Here is a 14844-nt window from a genome sequence, read left to right as displayed (position 1 = left end):
CTGGCAGGAAAAACACATGTACGATCCGCATGTACAATCCGCATGCGTTTTTTTCTCCCAGGGAGATGCAGAAACACTCAGGAAAAATCTGGAGCATTTCTGCATCGGGGGCACATAGCCTTATAGGACAGTCCATAACTTTCCCAAATCCTTATGAAAAAATATTCTCCACAAACTTCATTGAACTACTGGACCCAATTTATTATATATTTTATGAGTCGGACCTTTTTTTACTGACTCCACCAAAATGGGCTACTACTTCGACTCTGACTCCACAGCCCTGGTTATAATGAAATAACTTGAACCTAATGGTTGTTTTTACCTTTAATATGAAACGCTGTGTGACTGGGGAGCTCCTGCCTTCTGCCCCAGCATTTCATATTAAAGGTAAAAACAACCACAAAGCTCTTGCACATCCAAATCTTGCGCCTGTTCCTGTTTAATTTAAAACTGGTTTTAATGCGAATATTTAATAAAAATTGTTTTCTAAAAAATAATGAATGTGTCACTTCTAGTTGTTGTCAGGTGCGATTGGAACACCTGGGGAGTCCTAGGATTATAGTTAAAGGGGTATGTCTGGTCTACAGTTACAAGCCTGCAGAGAGGGCTCCCACTTTAACCCTTTCTGGACCATCCCATTAGTTTTCATGGCATGGCTTGTTATTCCCTGCCATAAACAGGCTGTGGCTGTGTGAAACTGACAGGTTGCAACACAGTGAAAGATATTCACATACCATAGTGGGGACCAACGTTACAATGTAAAGAAAAAAAAACAAAGTTCAATAAAGTATGAAAAAGTTCTACAATTTTTTTTTATTTTACATTTTACTGAAAAAGTCAACTAGTCTCACAAAAATAAAAAAAATATCCCTCATATGACTCTTGTCAGCAAAAAAAGTTACAACTCTCAGTATATGGCAATGCAAAAACTAATTACCGTATGTTTTGTAAAGTATAGTTTTTAGTGTAAAAAAGTGCAAAGCATAAAAAAAAAAAATCTGGTATCTCTGTAATCGTACCGACGTAAAGCATAAATCTGTCTTAAAATATTATGTAGTATGGTACCGATAAAAACTTTAATTCATTCCACAAAAAACAAGTCCTCATATGGCTCTATTGTTAATAAAATAAAAATCAAAGTTAATGCCCTCAAAATATAGTGACGTAGAAATAGTTGTGATAGAAATTAGCTTTTCGGGTAAAAAATTTGCAAAACATAAAAAAACAAAAACAAACCTGATATCACTGTAATTGTACTGAAGCGAAGAAAAAAGCCGTCCTATCACTTCTTGAACAATGGCTAGACTGTAATCGTATGGATAAAAACTTAAACTCATCCCGCAAGAAACAAGTTCCCACTCGGGTTCACCGCAGTTGTCATCCACATGTTTGGCATTACAGTAGCGGGAAGGACCCATTTACCAATTTATGGGGTGCGTGTCTCCAGAAGAACAAGCTGGGCACATTGTATTGGGCAGTAAGCTGGCATATTAGCAATTTTCACTCTACAATATGGACTACACACTGGAAAACCCCTGTGCGACCAAATAGTCACTGCACCCATAGATGAATTAAACGAGAGGGTCTGGTTTCCAAAATGTGGTCACTTTGTTTGTTTTTTTCTGCTGTTTTGGCACCTCAGGGCAACTAGATCTGCGTTCAAAAAGTCAAATGGTGCTAGTACCTTCTGAGCCACGCCGTGTGCCCAATCCGTAGTTTACGATGACTTACAGGTTATCTTTACGCTCGGGAGAAATTGTATAACAAATTGTAAGCTCCACTTTCTCCTTCTTCCCGTTGTGAAAATGAAAAATTTGCAGGTAATATAACATTTTAGGTGTAAAAATGTACTTTATATTTTCATGTCCCAATGTTATAAAATTCTATGGGGCACCTTTGTGTTCAAAATACTCAGTACACCCCTAGATGAATTCCTCGAGTAGTTTCCAAAATGGGGTGACTTATGGGGGGTTTCTGCTAATCTGGCACCTCAGGGGCTCTGGCACCCAAAAACTATTCAAACAAAATCTGCCACCTATGGGGTATTGCCACATTTGGTAGAAATTGCATAACAAATCGTGGGGTCCATTTTCTACTAGAACCCCACATGAGAATGAAAAATTGAGGCTAAAGTAACATTTTAGCAGTGAGTCATTTTTTACTTTCACGACCCAATGGTATGAAGCACCTGTGGGTTCAAAATGCTAACTACTAATTCCTTGAGGTGTCTATTTTGCGAAAATGGGTAATTTGGAGAGGGTTTCTGCTGTTTTGGCACCTCATGGGCTCTGCAAGTGCGACATGGCGTCTGCAATATATTCCAGTCAAATTTGCCCTTTTCTTTCCGAGCCCTGCCGTGCACCCAAACATTGGTTTTCGACCACATGTGAGATATCAACGTGTTCAGGAGACCTTTCGTAACAGTGCATAATTGCCAGGTCAATTTTCTCCTGTGAAAATGACACATTTAGGGCTAAAACAACATTTTACTACAAAAAATGTAATCTTTCATTTTCACTTCCCAGTGTTATCAAGTTATTTTGAAGCATTTTTGGATTCAAAATGTTCACCATACCCCTAAATGATTTCCATCAGGGGTCTGGTCTCCAAAATGGGGTCACTGTGGAGGTTTCTGCTGTTTTGGTACCACTCCAAAAATCAAATAGAGCTCCTTCCCTTTCAAGCTCTGCAATGCGCCCAAACAGCAGATTTTAGACAAATAAAGGATATTGCTGCGTTTGGGGAAAAATTGCAAAACAAATTATGGGTCCATTTCTCCCATTGTTTCTTGTGAGTATTACAAATTTGGGGCTAAATCTATATTTTAGTGGAAAAAATTTAGGCTGCGTGCCCACGTTGCGGATTACAAGCGTATTTGCTGCGGATTTTCCGCAGCGGAAACGCTTGTAAAACGCTTGGTAATCCGCATCCCATGGTCCCCAATGAGAATCCGCAAGTTCTATGCCCATGCTGCGGATTTTTACGCAGCGTTTATGCTGCGTTCAAAAATCCGCAGCATGTTCATTAATTTTGCGTTTCCGCAAGCGGAATTGCCTTATACAATGCAATAAAAAACGCAAGGCAATTCCGCATGTCGAAAACGCGTGAAAAACGCGCGATAAACGCTTGCGGAATTCCGCATGCGTTTTTCCGGGAGAGGACATGCGGAAATGAAGCAGAAATTTTCTGCTTCGTTTCCGCAACGTGGGCACATAGCCTTAGTTTTTACTTTTTCAGCAGCAGAAGGGAAGGAAGGGAGACACAGATCCATTACTAATGGGTAGGTGGAGCCCCACAGGATAGTTCACCTCAGATTAGAAAAAGTGACGACCGGCCCCTCCAGCTTAGGCTCCTCCTACTCCCATGTCCTTCAGTTTAAAATTTGAGGTCGCAGAGGATAGTCGCTGCCTTTGCAGCTCCTCAGAAGAATTTTTTATTTTACATTTCCGGAGACCTGGACCCCCCGTGGTCTAGAGGTCTCAGGGGGTTTCGGCGCTGCTGGGACCCCTGACCCTCCCCTGGCGGATCTGCGTACCCCTAAGGAGGTCCCCGCAGAAGCCTGCCGGCCCCAGGGGATACAGGGCGCTCCCTGACGGAGACGCACACCACTTCTGTGGGGTCCCTGCGCGCTCCGCCGTGGGGGGGAGCAAAGGGCCACGGCGCCACACATCCCTGGGGGTCCCTGTGGCGCTCAGCTGGGTAAGTGCTCAGCAAGTTCTGAGTGCTTCAGCGGCTGCTGCGGCAGCCGCTGTTACTGTACAAGTGGTGACTGCTGTTTTGTCTGTTACAGGGGATATCACCGCTGCATTCGGCGTTTGGAGATCTCTCTGCTAGCAGGGGAGCAGGGACGGGGGAGCGCGGGCTCCGTTGGTGTGCAGCGGCGGGGGGGCGTGGCTTCGCGCTTCTCTGCTGCCTGGCATCTTATCCTCAGGCAGGAAGCGCCCGGAAAGCGCGCGCTGGAGCTGTCCGGCCCCTTCTTCTTCTTCCGGTTCCTTCGGCCTGCGTCCATTACCACGTGCAGCGCCTCCTGCTCCCCGCTCTCTACACCTCCCCAGAGAAGAGCAGTCATTGCGGCCAGCTGGTGAGTCACTTCTGCCTGTTAGGGCAGAAGGTTCCGTTTGCTCACTATTGCAGCGCAGAGCACCTTACTGCTGACCTGTTAAGGCAGACAGGGTGTGCTATATCCGGCGCTGCTATCTCCCTGCTGAGGAGGCTCTGGGACTCGCACACCTAGTCTGTCCTTTTAAGGCAAAGGTGTATTGCGTGGTCAGCAGCATTAACCCCTTCTGAGGGGTCTGGCCTCATCGAGGCAGTTAACCTGTACTGGAGTGCATGCTTCTGGGATCAGAGGGTGCATCTCCCTAGTCTGTTAGGTTAACTTTTGCTCTGCAGGCAGCTGGGGTAGCTCTCTCCCTCTAAGGAGGAGCTTTAACCCTTCAGTGCTTGGTGATTTTTTTGTGAAGGAACAGGCTGTGGTAGCGGAATCACACATCCTCGGTTACTGTACCCATTGTAGAGGGTTATTACCGCCTTATCCGCGACGCTCGCAACTGTGTGGGGGCATGTCGGATCAGGGGGCGCGGACCTCTCTCTCGGTCTGCTTCAGGATCGGTCACGCGTATCTGATACGCCGGGGTCTTCGACGGCGTCAGGTTCGACACTGGTCGGGGGCCTCAGTGATGTTAAAGTGGAAGCGCTCACACGCTCCATTGACAGTCTGTCTGACCTCCTAGGTCATTGGGTATCAGCTAAGTCCCAACCGACGTCACGAGGCAAGAAGCGCCACAGGCCTGTGGTGGCGCCGTCTCCTCCGCGCAGTGCGTTGGAGGCTTCGGAATCACCGACAGACTCTGCTGGTGAGATTTCCGATTCTGATGAAGAGGATCGACAGGGTTGCTCTGCTTCGCTTTCGGGCCGCGTGGACGCTTTTATTGGGGCTATGCGGGAAGCGTTACAGCTCTCTGAAGAGGTGACGTGGCGCCCTGGCAAGTCGGCCCGGCTGTATCAGGAGTCGTGTCGGGCTCGTTCGACGCTCCCGGTGCACGATGAACTTAACGAGGCGGTGGAGAAAGAACGCCTGTGTCCGGATAAACGCTTCCAGGGGATGCGGTTTTTTGATGCCCTGTATCCCTGCTCCACGGAGACGATCGCTAATTGGGTCCCCTCGCCTGAAGTGGACGTGCCATTGTCTCAGCTGAGCAAATCCTCTTTGCTTCCTGTTAAAGGGAAGGCGAGTCTACAGGACCCGCTGGACAGAAGGACGGAGTTAGCGGCGAAGTCCATCTACGAGGCCGCGGGTCATGGATTCCGAGCGGCCTTCGGGGCCATGTGGGCTGGTGAGGCTTCTCTGCGGTGGTTGGATCAGCTGCGGACGGCGTGGCAAGATGGGACTCCGCTGTCTCAGGTGGAAAGGCTTTTCCAGCTGTTGGAAGAGGTGGCCCGATATGGCAGGGACGCAGTGCTGGATACTACTTCGGTTCTGTCCAGGGCTCAATCCTCGGCCGTCACAGTCAGGAGAGCACTGTGGCTTAAACAGTGGACTGGAGACGCGGTATCCAAACAAGGTTTGCTGAGTCTGGCGTACAAGGGCGGTCAGCTTTTTGGTTCGGACCTCACGGAGCTGATTGCTAAGGCCAAGGCCAAGGATTCGGCTTTGCCGCAGCGGCTTCTACGTCTGGCAAGTCAAGTGCCGGTAGTGGTCGTCGGTCCTTTCGGCCCAGGGGACGGTTCGGTCAGCCCTCTTAGAGATCGGGTCGTCCCTCGCCTTCCGGAAAGAAGACCACCCAGAAATCCCGTACACCCTGGAAACAACATTTCCGTCAGGACAAACGGGAGGTTGACAAGAAGCCCGCTAAGGCGGACTGACAGCAGGAACCCTCTCGAGGGCTCTCGGGTGGGAGGTCGTCTGCTTCAATTCGGGTCGATTTGGGCGTCCAACGTATCGGACGCCTGGGTGACGTGGGTTATGTCGGCAGGCTATTTCATAGAGTTTCATTCTCGACCCCCGGACAGATTTCGTCAGTCACGCATCCCGTCCGAGCCCAAGCTGGCTGCCGCACTGCTGCGGGAGGTCGACTCTCTTCTGCAGCAGGTTGTGGTGGTTCCGGTTCCGCCGGAGGACCGGGGAAGGGGGTTTTACTCCAACCTTTTTGTGGTCCCCAAAAAGGAGGACAAGTTTCGCCCCATTCTGGACCTCAAAGATTTGAATGTTCATGTCCGGACCCGGAAATTCCGTATGGAGTCTCTTCACTCTGTCGTGGCGACCCTGTCGCAGTACGATTTCTTGGTGTCGATCGACATCCGCGACGCCTATTTGCATGTCCCTATCGGCAGGGCTCACCAGCGCTTCCTGCGTTTCGCCATAGGTCAGGCCCATTACCCGTTTGTGGCCCTACCATTCGGGTTGGCCTCGGTGCCCAGGGTTTTTACAAAAATTCTGGCGCCACTCATGGCGCTCCTTCGAAGGCAAGGAGTTACGATTCTCCCCTACCTGGACGACCTGTTAATTGTGTCGCCCACAGCGGAGGAGGCGGTGACCGCTCGCGATCTCTCCCTTCAGCACCTGGAGGACTTCGGGTGGCTGGTCAATTGGAAGAAGTCGTCATTGGAGCCGTCGCAGTCAATCCTGTTCTTGGGGATGCATTTCGACACGGTGCGAGCAGTGGTGTCCCTGCCTCCGGACAAACAAGCGAACCTTTGTCAGCATGTCCAGGATATGAGGTCGGCGATGGCGATGTCCCTTCGGAAGTGTATGTGCCTTCTGGGTCTGATGGTGGCAGCAATGGAGGCGGTACCGTTTGCACAATTTCATTCCCGGGGTCTCCAAAATCGTATTCTGACCCGTTGGGACCGATCGCCGGCTTCGCTAGATTGCTGTGTCGGTATCTCCCGCAGGGTGCGAGAGTCTCTTGGATGGTGGTTACGTCCGGAGGCTTTATCCCTGGGGAAATCCTTCCTCCTCCCACGGTGGTCGGTCATTACCACCGATGCCAGCCTGACTGGCTGGGGGGGGGTTTGGAACGATCTCTGGGTTCAGGGGGTCTGGTCGTCAGAGGAGTTTTCTCTGCCGATCAACATCCTGGAGTTGAGAGCGATATTTCTCTGCCTCCGACATTGGACGGTCCCCTTGAGCGGTCTGCCGGTCCAGATTCAGACGGACAATGCGACAGCGGTCGCGTATATCAACCATCAGGGCGGGACGAGGAGTTCCAGACTCATGATGGAGGTCTCTCGGATCCTGGTATGGGCCGAGTCCAGGGTTCCAGCCATCTCCGCGATTCACATCCCAGGAGTGCTGAATATCACGGCGGACTTCCTCAGTCGCGAGCCGGTGGATCCCGGAGAATGGAGTCTTCATCCGGAAGTTTTTACACTGCTGTGCTCCCGTTGGGGGACTCCCCAGGTGGACTTGATGGCATCCAGACTGAACGCCAGGATTCCGACGTTCATGTCCAGGTACAGGGACCCGGAGGCTGTGGCGATAGATGCTCTAGTGGCCCCGTGGGACCAGTTCGAGCTGATCTACGTTTTTCCGCCGGTATCCTTACTTCCTCTGGTGATCCGGCGGATCAAACTCGAACGAATTCCGGCGATTTTGGTGGCGCCGGATTGGCCGCGGAGGGCGTGGTATTCAACGCTGGTATCTCTTCTGGCGGCACCTCCGTTTCCACTGCCTCTTCGCACGGACCTGTTAACCCAAGGGCCCATTCACCATCCGGACCTGAAGTCGCTTAGTTTGACGGCGTGGCACTTGAGACCGAGATCTTTACCCGTCGTGGGTTTTCGGCCGAGGTCATTGCCACCTTGCGGGCGGCCAGAGGTCCAGCTACGACTAGGATTTATCACAGAACTTGGGAGGCCTTCTATTCATGGTGTTCTGGATAGTCAAGAAACCCGAGGGTTTTTTTCATTCCCAACTTCTTGGCTTTTCTGCAATGTGGTTTGGCCTAAGGGTCTGGCGGTTGGTACCTTGCGGGGTCAAGTATCTGCACTATCCGTGCTTTTTCGGAAGGCTATTGCCTCGCGCAGGGATGTGCGTTCGTTTTTTCGCGGGGTTGCATGTCAGTTTCCGCCTTGGAGGGCGTTTGTGGCTCCTTGGCTTCTCAGTCTAGTCTTGGAGGCTCTTCAGCATGGGCCGTTTGAACCTATGGATTCAGCTACGCTTTACTTGCTTTCTTGGAAGGTGGCCTTCCTGGTGGCGGTCACCTCCTTGAGAAGGCTTTCTGAGTTGGCGGCACTGTCTCGCTCGCCCCCTTTTCTGGAGTTCCACTCGGATCGCGTGGTGCTTCGTACCCGTTGCGATTTTCTGCCTAAAGTGGTGTCTCGTTTCCACGTCAATCAGGACATCGTGTTGCCCTCCCTCTGTCCGAAACCGAAGAGTCCAAAGGAGCGGGCCTTGCACTCGTTGGATTTGGTGCGGGCATTGAAGTTCTATCTTACAATCACGCAAGGGTTTCGGAAGTCTTACTCTCTTTTTGTGATTCCTGCTGGTCGTCGGCGTGGTCAGCGGGCTTCCAAGGACACTATAGCTTGGTGGATACGTTCGGCTATCCTAGAGGCGTACCGGCTCAAGGGCGAGTCTTGTCCGGTTAAGGTTCGAGCTCATTCCACGAGAGCTGTTGGTTCGTCGTGGGCTTTTCGCCAGGGGGCCTCGGCAGCGCAGCTCTGCCGGGCGGCTACCTGGCGCTCCGTTCACACTTTTACTAAATTTTATAAAGTGGACGTGAGTGCTTCCGCCGATGCGGCCTTGGGACGCAGGGTCCTGCAGGCGGCGGTGGTTTAGGTTATCTCTTTATCTAGTTTTGGCGCTTGTTGCACGCTTGCCTAAGTTGTTGGGGTGTTGGCGATTCTGCCACTGTTTCCCACCCTTGAGTTCTGGACTGCTTTGGGACGTCCCACTAGTAATGGATCTGTGTCTCCCTTCCTTCCCTTCTGCTGCTGAAAGACGGATTTTGGTAAGACCTGTAAAATCCTTTTCAGCGAAGGAAGGAAGGGAGACACAGCACCCTCCCATGGCAGAAGTGTATTATTGCCTTTCCTGATGCTGTGCGACTCCTCTCTGATGGCGGTCATCTGGGCTGGGGTCGGCGCGCTAGGGCTCTGTTCCAGCATTGCCAGCTCATCGCAGTTGTCAGGTCCAGTGAGTAGTGCCTGGGACTGTGTGTTTTTTCTGTTATATGCATAACCTGTTCTCTCGCATTTCTGAATTTTCGGAAGAGGTTGTGTTGTTCCGCTGGTGTTATCTGCTCTTCCTTAGCTTGTGTACGGACTGAAGGACATGGGAGTAGGAGGAGCCTAAGCTGGAGGGGCCGGTCGTCACTTTTTATAAATCTGAGGTGAACTATCCTGTGGGGCTCCGCCTACCCCCACTAGTAATGGATCTGTGTCTCCCTTCCTTCCTTCGCTGAAAAGGATTTTACAGGTAAGGTCTTACCAAAATCCGTCTTTTTCATGCCTCGTTGCATTAATTCCTTCATCTGAAGGGTTAACAAATTTCCAATCAGCAGTTTTTAATAATTTGAGGGGTGCCGTTTTTTAAATGGTATATATAGGCCCCTAAAAGTCATTTGAAAACTGCATAGGTTCTTAAAAAATATAGAATTTGAAAAAAATGTTAAATTGCTGCAAAATTGTAACCTTTCTACATGATAACAAAATAAAAGGTAGTTTGAAAAATAATTCTGACAAAGTAGAAGTATATGAAATGTTGCTTATTAACTTCTTTGTGTGGTATGACTGTCTGGTTTGAGGGTATCGCATTCAACGTTTTGAATATTGCTAATTTTTTTTTTTTAATTTCGTCAAATTCCTGGAAGGAAAACAATTCAAAACATATAAACTTACATTTAGAATGAACATAAAGTACAATGTGTTATGAAAAAACACTCGGAGAATAACTGAACTATGTGGAAGCATTCCACATAAAGTGACACATGTCACATTTGAAAAATAGGGTTGTCCAGGTTTGGGACTTTATGTGACTGCCGACTCCTGAATCTTCACAACTTACATACCACAAGCTGTCAGGATTCTCCGGTGGCGGCAAGAGCGGGTGGTCATGTGACCTCTCAAGAAAAGGCCAGCAGTGTTTTCCCCTAAAGCATCTTCTCTGATGTCTTCACAGAAGTGTTTTGTGGCATTTTTTTATTTAATTACATATAAAATATTATGGCAGCTGCCAAACAGAAGAATTGATCGGTCATTTCTTTTAGCCTGGAACGGGTAAAATAAGTGACAAAAGCCAGAACATATGCACAGCAAGTTGTTTTGACATTGCAGTGCATAAGTTTACTTATTTTAGGCAGAATCTGCCTGAAAAGACGTGTCCAGATGCACTTATCATAATAGTACAGTAAAGGGGATTGCTTAAAGATATACCAGAGGACATGTGTCTAAGCCGGTCACTGACCTGTAAAATCCAATAAAAGTGGAATTGTGGCTTTATGAAGTCTGTAGGTTGATGGAAACTTTTTTCAATACTTTTTGCACATGACATGGTGTAAAATATAGAAATAACCCAGTAACCTCATTCTCCTGACATGAGAAGAGATATACCTGTATGGTGGCGGAAAGCAGATAAATCATCTTAATAAAACTTCTAGAAACTATATTGTGATATCGTATATCAAGAATCTCCTCAGTCATATAATCTGTATACTTGAATTTATAACATTTTTACAAGTTACCAAGTTTATAAAACATATTGAAATTAAAAAAAAAAAAAAAAAAGCCTTTGAGAACATGACATTGACCACTTTAGAATAAAAAAGGGTAATAAAATAGACTGATATTTCACTCACCAAAATAATTTCACAGATTTTATGTTGCATATTTCGATAGGCGCATGTCTGACCTCTGCACCTCATGTTAGTTCTGCACGGTTTTCTTTATTTAGTAATATAGAGGAGATCATAAAAATGTTTATATCGGCACCAGCAGTGGTGCTAATTCGCATCAGCGACATACTGCATTAGGATGTGGTATATCTGTTTATAAAACATTCTTTATAGTTTATACTCTATTCAGAAAGAAAGCTAAATTATGATGGATTCTTCCTTGCACAGAGCCATGCAATGTGCGCACTCAGGCACAGTTACATATTAAAGTTGGCTATATATTTTTAAAGGCTATTCACACCTTTTGAGTTGTTTTTTTATATTCCTTTGCTTTCTAAATCCAACAACAAGCAAGTTTCTAAATAGTATTTAATGAAGATTTCCTTCCATTTTTTTGTTGGTGTAGAGTCTGTAGCTGATTGCACTGCTGAATCTAAGGGCTCTTTCACACTTCCTGATATATCCGGTACCGGAGATATTTGTGTCCGTGGCTACCTGTGTGTCATACGTGTGGCAACCGTGCGCCGCCTGTGTGCCGCATCAGGATGACATTTACCGGCGCCTGGGAATCAGCGGTACAGTTAGCTTTGTTCCCAAGTGCCGCTGAAGGAATCTCTCATCATAGTCCCCTGCTTGCTCTGCGATCAGCGCCAGCAGGGGACAATGTTGAGAATAGTATTCTGCTCCCGATGTCTCCAAAACCTGTAAAAATAAGAATAAAAAAATCATTATACTCACCTGGCTTGAGGCGACCGCACACGCTAAGGAGCAGAGGAGAATAACTCGCTGCAACGAGTTTGCCCCTGAACTCAGTGAGTGATGTCCTGTCACTCAGTGAGCTCAGCGCAGGTCAGTGGACCGCTCACTGGACCGAGTCATTCTCCTCTGCTCCTCAGCATGTGTGGTCGCCTCAAGCCACCACAGACGCTGATACAGAATTGTCAGTCAGATGGATTGCAGCGTGGGACAGTATATCGGATAGGTGAGTATAAGTGTTTTTTTATTTTATTCTTAATTTTACCCTTGCGGGACACAGCGGGGCTTGAATACAACTGTCAGCATTGTCCCCTGTGGCGCTGATCGCAGCGCAAACAGGGAACAATGATGAGAGTTCTTAGGCCTCGTTTAGACGTACGTGTTCTAGCCATGTTTTTCATAGACTATAATGGGTACGTGTTCTGTGGGGCTGTTCACATGATCACTGATTTGGTTGACAATTATTAATTCTGACTCCTGTATGAAGACTCAAGCTCTGCAGCTGTTTATCTTCCGTGGAAAGAAAGGTTATGAATGATGATGAACATCATTTTTGATATATTTTCCTTTATACACTTTTAGATTAGGTTAAGCTGTGTTTTTGTCCTATGTGTCTGAAGCTGAGGTGTTACTCGTTAAAGGGTCGATATTGACTTTTAGGATTGATACTTCCTATAAATGGCACTAGAGTTCTAGTCCTCTTCCTCTCTAAAGAGACAATTTGCATATTTCCCAGAGGAGCATTGCGGCTTAAAAGTCTCCTCACTTTGATATGCTTAACATGTCACTCTCCGCAAGGAGAAACGTTACCCCTTGGATAACGGTCTGATGCCTCTCACCCAGATAACTGTATCTCACACTTTGCACTGACGAGGGGCAGTACCCCAAAACACAGTGTCTGCAAATTGAGATTCTGTTTCTGGCTTTTATCATAAGTCATATGACAAGGCTCGTTAAAGGGTTGATATTGACTTTTAGGATTGCTACTTCCTATAGGTGGCGCTAGAGTTCTAGTCCTCTTCCTCTCTGAAGAGACAATTTTCAATATGACTGAGAAATGCAGATATACGGTGTACAGATTCCAGAATTTTAACCTGGGTGTGAATTCACGAGACGTCTTGTGAGACGTTTTAACAATTTAAGTATAGTGTCTGCAGAACACAAATCTGGGATTCCAGGAAAACCAATTATTTCATGAGTGGGCACCCTTACTGAGCATGTTTCAGGATGGGTAGAGGGTGTTCTTAAACCCCTGGTAAAGAATACACCCAGCTACATTCAGGACACAACGGACATATTGAATAAACTAGCAGCAATAGGTCCTCTACCAGAAGGAACCATCCTGACCAACATGGATGTGGAATCTTTGTACTGTAATATCCCACATCAGGATGGGTTAGATGCCTGCAAAGTCTTCATGGAAAATACAGGAATTGTTGCTGATTCTGTGGTCAAACTTACAGAATTCATCCTCACCCACAATTACTTTGAATTTGATAACATATATCTACAGGAGACTGGTACAGCAATGGTAAGTAAAATGGCCTCACAATACGCAAATCTTTTCATGACCAAGCTTGAAAGTGACTTTTTGTCCTCATGTCCCATCAGGCCTCTGGCATACTATCATTACATTGACAATATTCTAATCATCTGGACGGAGTCTGAGCAACTGCCGAAGACGTTCCATGAACACTTTAATCAATTTCATCCCACCATCAACCTAACACTCAACTACTCTTGTACTGAAATTAACTTTTTGGACACCATCATCAAGCTACAAAACAATGAAATAGAGACGTCCCTCTACCAGAAACCGATTGACCGTCCAACACACCTTAAATGGGACATTTTGTCATCCAAAACACATAAAAAAAACTCTATTGTCTACAGCCAAGCCATCAGATACAGTTGGGTCCCTCCTGGCAACCCCAAACAACATATCCATGGCCTCTCTGATGGTTAATGGAGCAGATCTGAATCTTTCCAGTCAGAGCCGGTACCCTTAGGCTTGAATCAAATAGAATTCAAATCTGAGTCTCTTTGGGTAATGCCATGCAATCCATCTACTGTCCTGAAGGATGTCTCTCATTCTCCTTGTAAAGTCTTTCTCCACTCTCTGTTTCAAGTCTGACTGCTACAAAAACACATGTCCCTTCTACTTCTCTGGGCTCAGCCCCCTGAATGGCAGAACTGCTCTCACCCTCCCCACTCCCCTCCCAAAGCTAAGTGTGTATTAGTGCAGGTATCTTTCTCAGGTCGACCTCATCACCTGGGTCTACATGTGAGACTCCCTGTGGTGAAGGCTCTGCTGGATCTTCTTTCAACACTTACACAATGAGCCTAGACGATTTTTGAACAATGATTAGATGCTCCTGAGATACTAATGAGATTAGTGGAATGCTGGACACTTTACAAGTTAAATTAGTGTACATAAACTGACGAGCAAGCAGAACATTAATAAAATACAATAAGGTATTTCTCTTGGATTAACAAATCTAAACGTTTGGCTCATTGAGATTTTAGGCTGTATCGTCACACCCTATGTTAGGGTGTGACAGGCTTTCCAAAATTTGATAGCCTTTCAGATAACACTGACCCTAGGGCGTCTTATGGTGTGAAGCCTAAGAGAGAACTTTTTACATTTTGAGGCAGCTTTGTGACACTCAGATGTGATGCTCCGTACATTGAATGGGCCAGAAGGGAGAACAAGAAGTGGAGGAAAGGAAAACCATAAAGCACCACGTGACATCCTTTTTACTCATTCAGAATGATGAAGGATTTGGTGTTTGGTCCTGGAATCCCCCTTTAACATGTCTTTGTCTATTGGTCAACAGGCAAAAGTGCAGCTCATAGTCTGCATAATATCTGGGACCAGAGATGACCTCTATGGTGCCATAAAGAAGTTGTGCTGTGTCCAGACCCCAGTCCCGTCTCAGGTAAGGGTCCGCCTTTTAATGTCACACGTGCAACACATAGAACTTCGCTAATGTGTTTGTCTTATAAAACAAGTGTTGTATACCTTTGCAGAATAATTGTATAAAAATATTTTCCCAACTCTGTAGAGGTGGGAGATAGTTTACAATTGGAAACTATTATGTCTGTCTGTACAATAGTACAATAAGGTTTTCTTATTTGTGAGCATATACGTTAGAGGGGTTGTCCATCTGAATAAAAATTGCCCTTGATGTGGTAAAAAACGAATTTAGCGCTATTTACTAACCAACGTTGGCTATGAAAGATCTGCTGATGT

The 14844-nt window shown here is 46.9% G+C and overlaps 1 protein-coding gene across 1 annotated transcript in view; it reads left to right on the top strand.

Moving 5' to 3' along the window:
- The window catches only part of PIWIL2 (piwi like RNA-mediated gene silencing 2), a 151124-nt gene that overhangs the window by 103874 nt on the left and 32406 nt on the right, over positions 1–14844 (top strand). The window contains exon 18 of the mRNA XM_073654043.1: positions 14429–14530. Within this exon, the coding sequence (XP_073510144.1) occupies positions 14429–14530 (102 nt within the window). The remainder of the gene's footprint in view (positions 1–14428; positions 14531–14844) is intronic.

Source organism: Phyllobates terribilis, unplaced genomic scaffold (assembly GCF_046119375.1).
Source record: "Phyllobates terribilis strain yellow unplaced genomic scaffold, ASM4611937v1 Scaffold_11__3_contigs__length_659146591, whole genome shotgun sequence".
Taxonomy (NCBI): Eukaryota; Metazoa; Chordata; class Amphibia; order Anura; family Dendrobatidae; genus Phyllobates; species Phyllobates terribilis.
The sequence above is the reverse complement of the archived record's forward strand: the minus strand, read 5'-3'. Positions and strand labels throughout refer to the sequence as shown.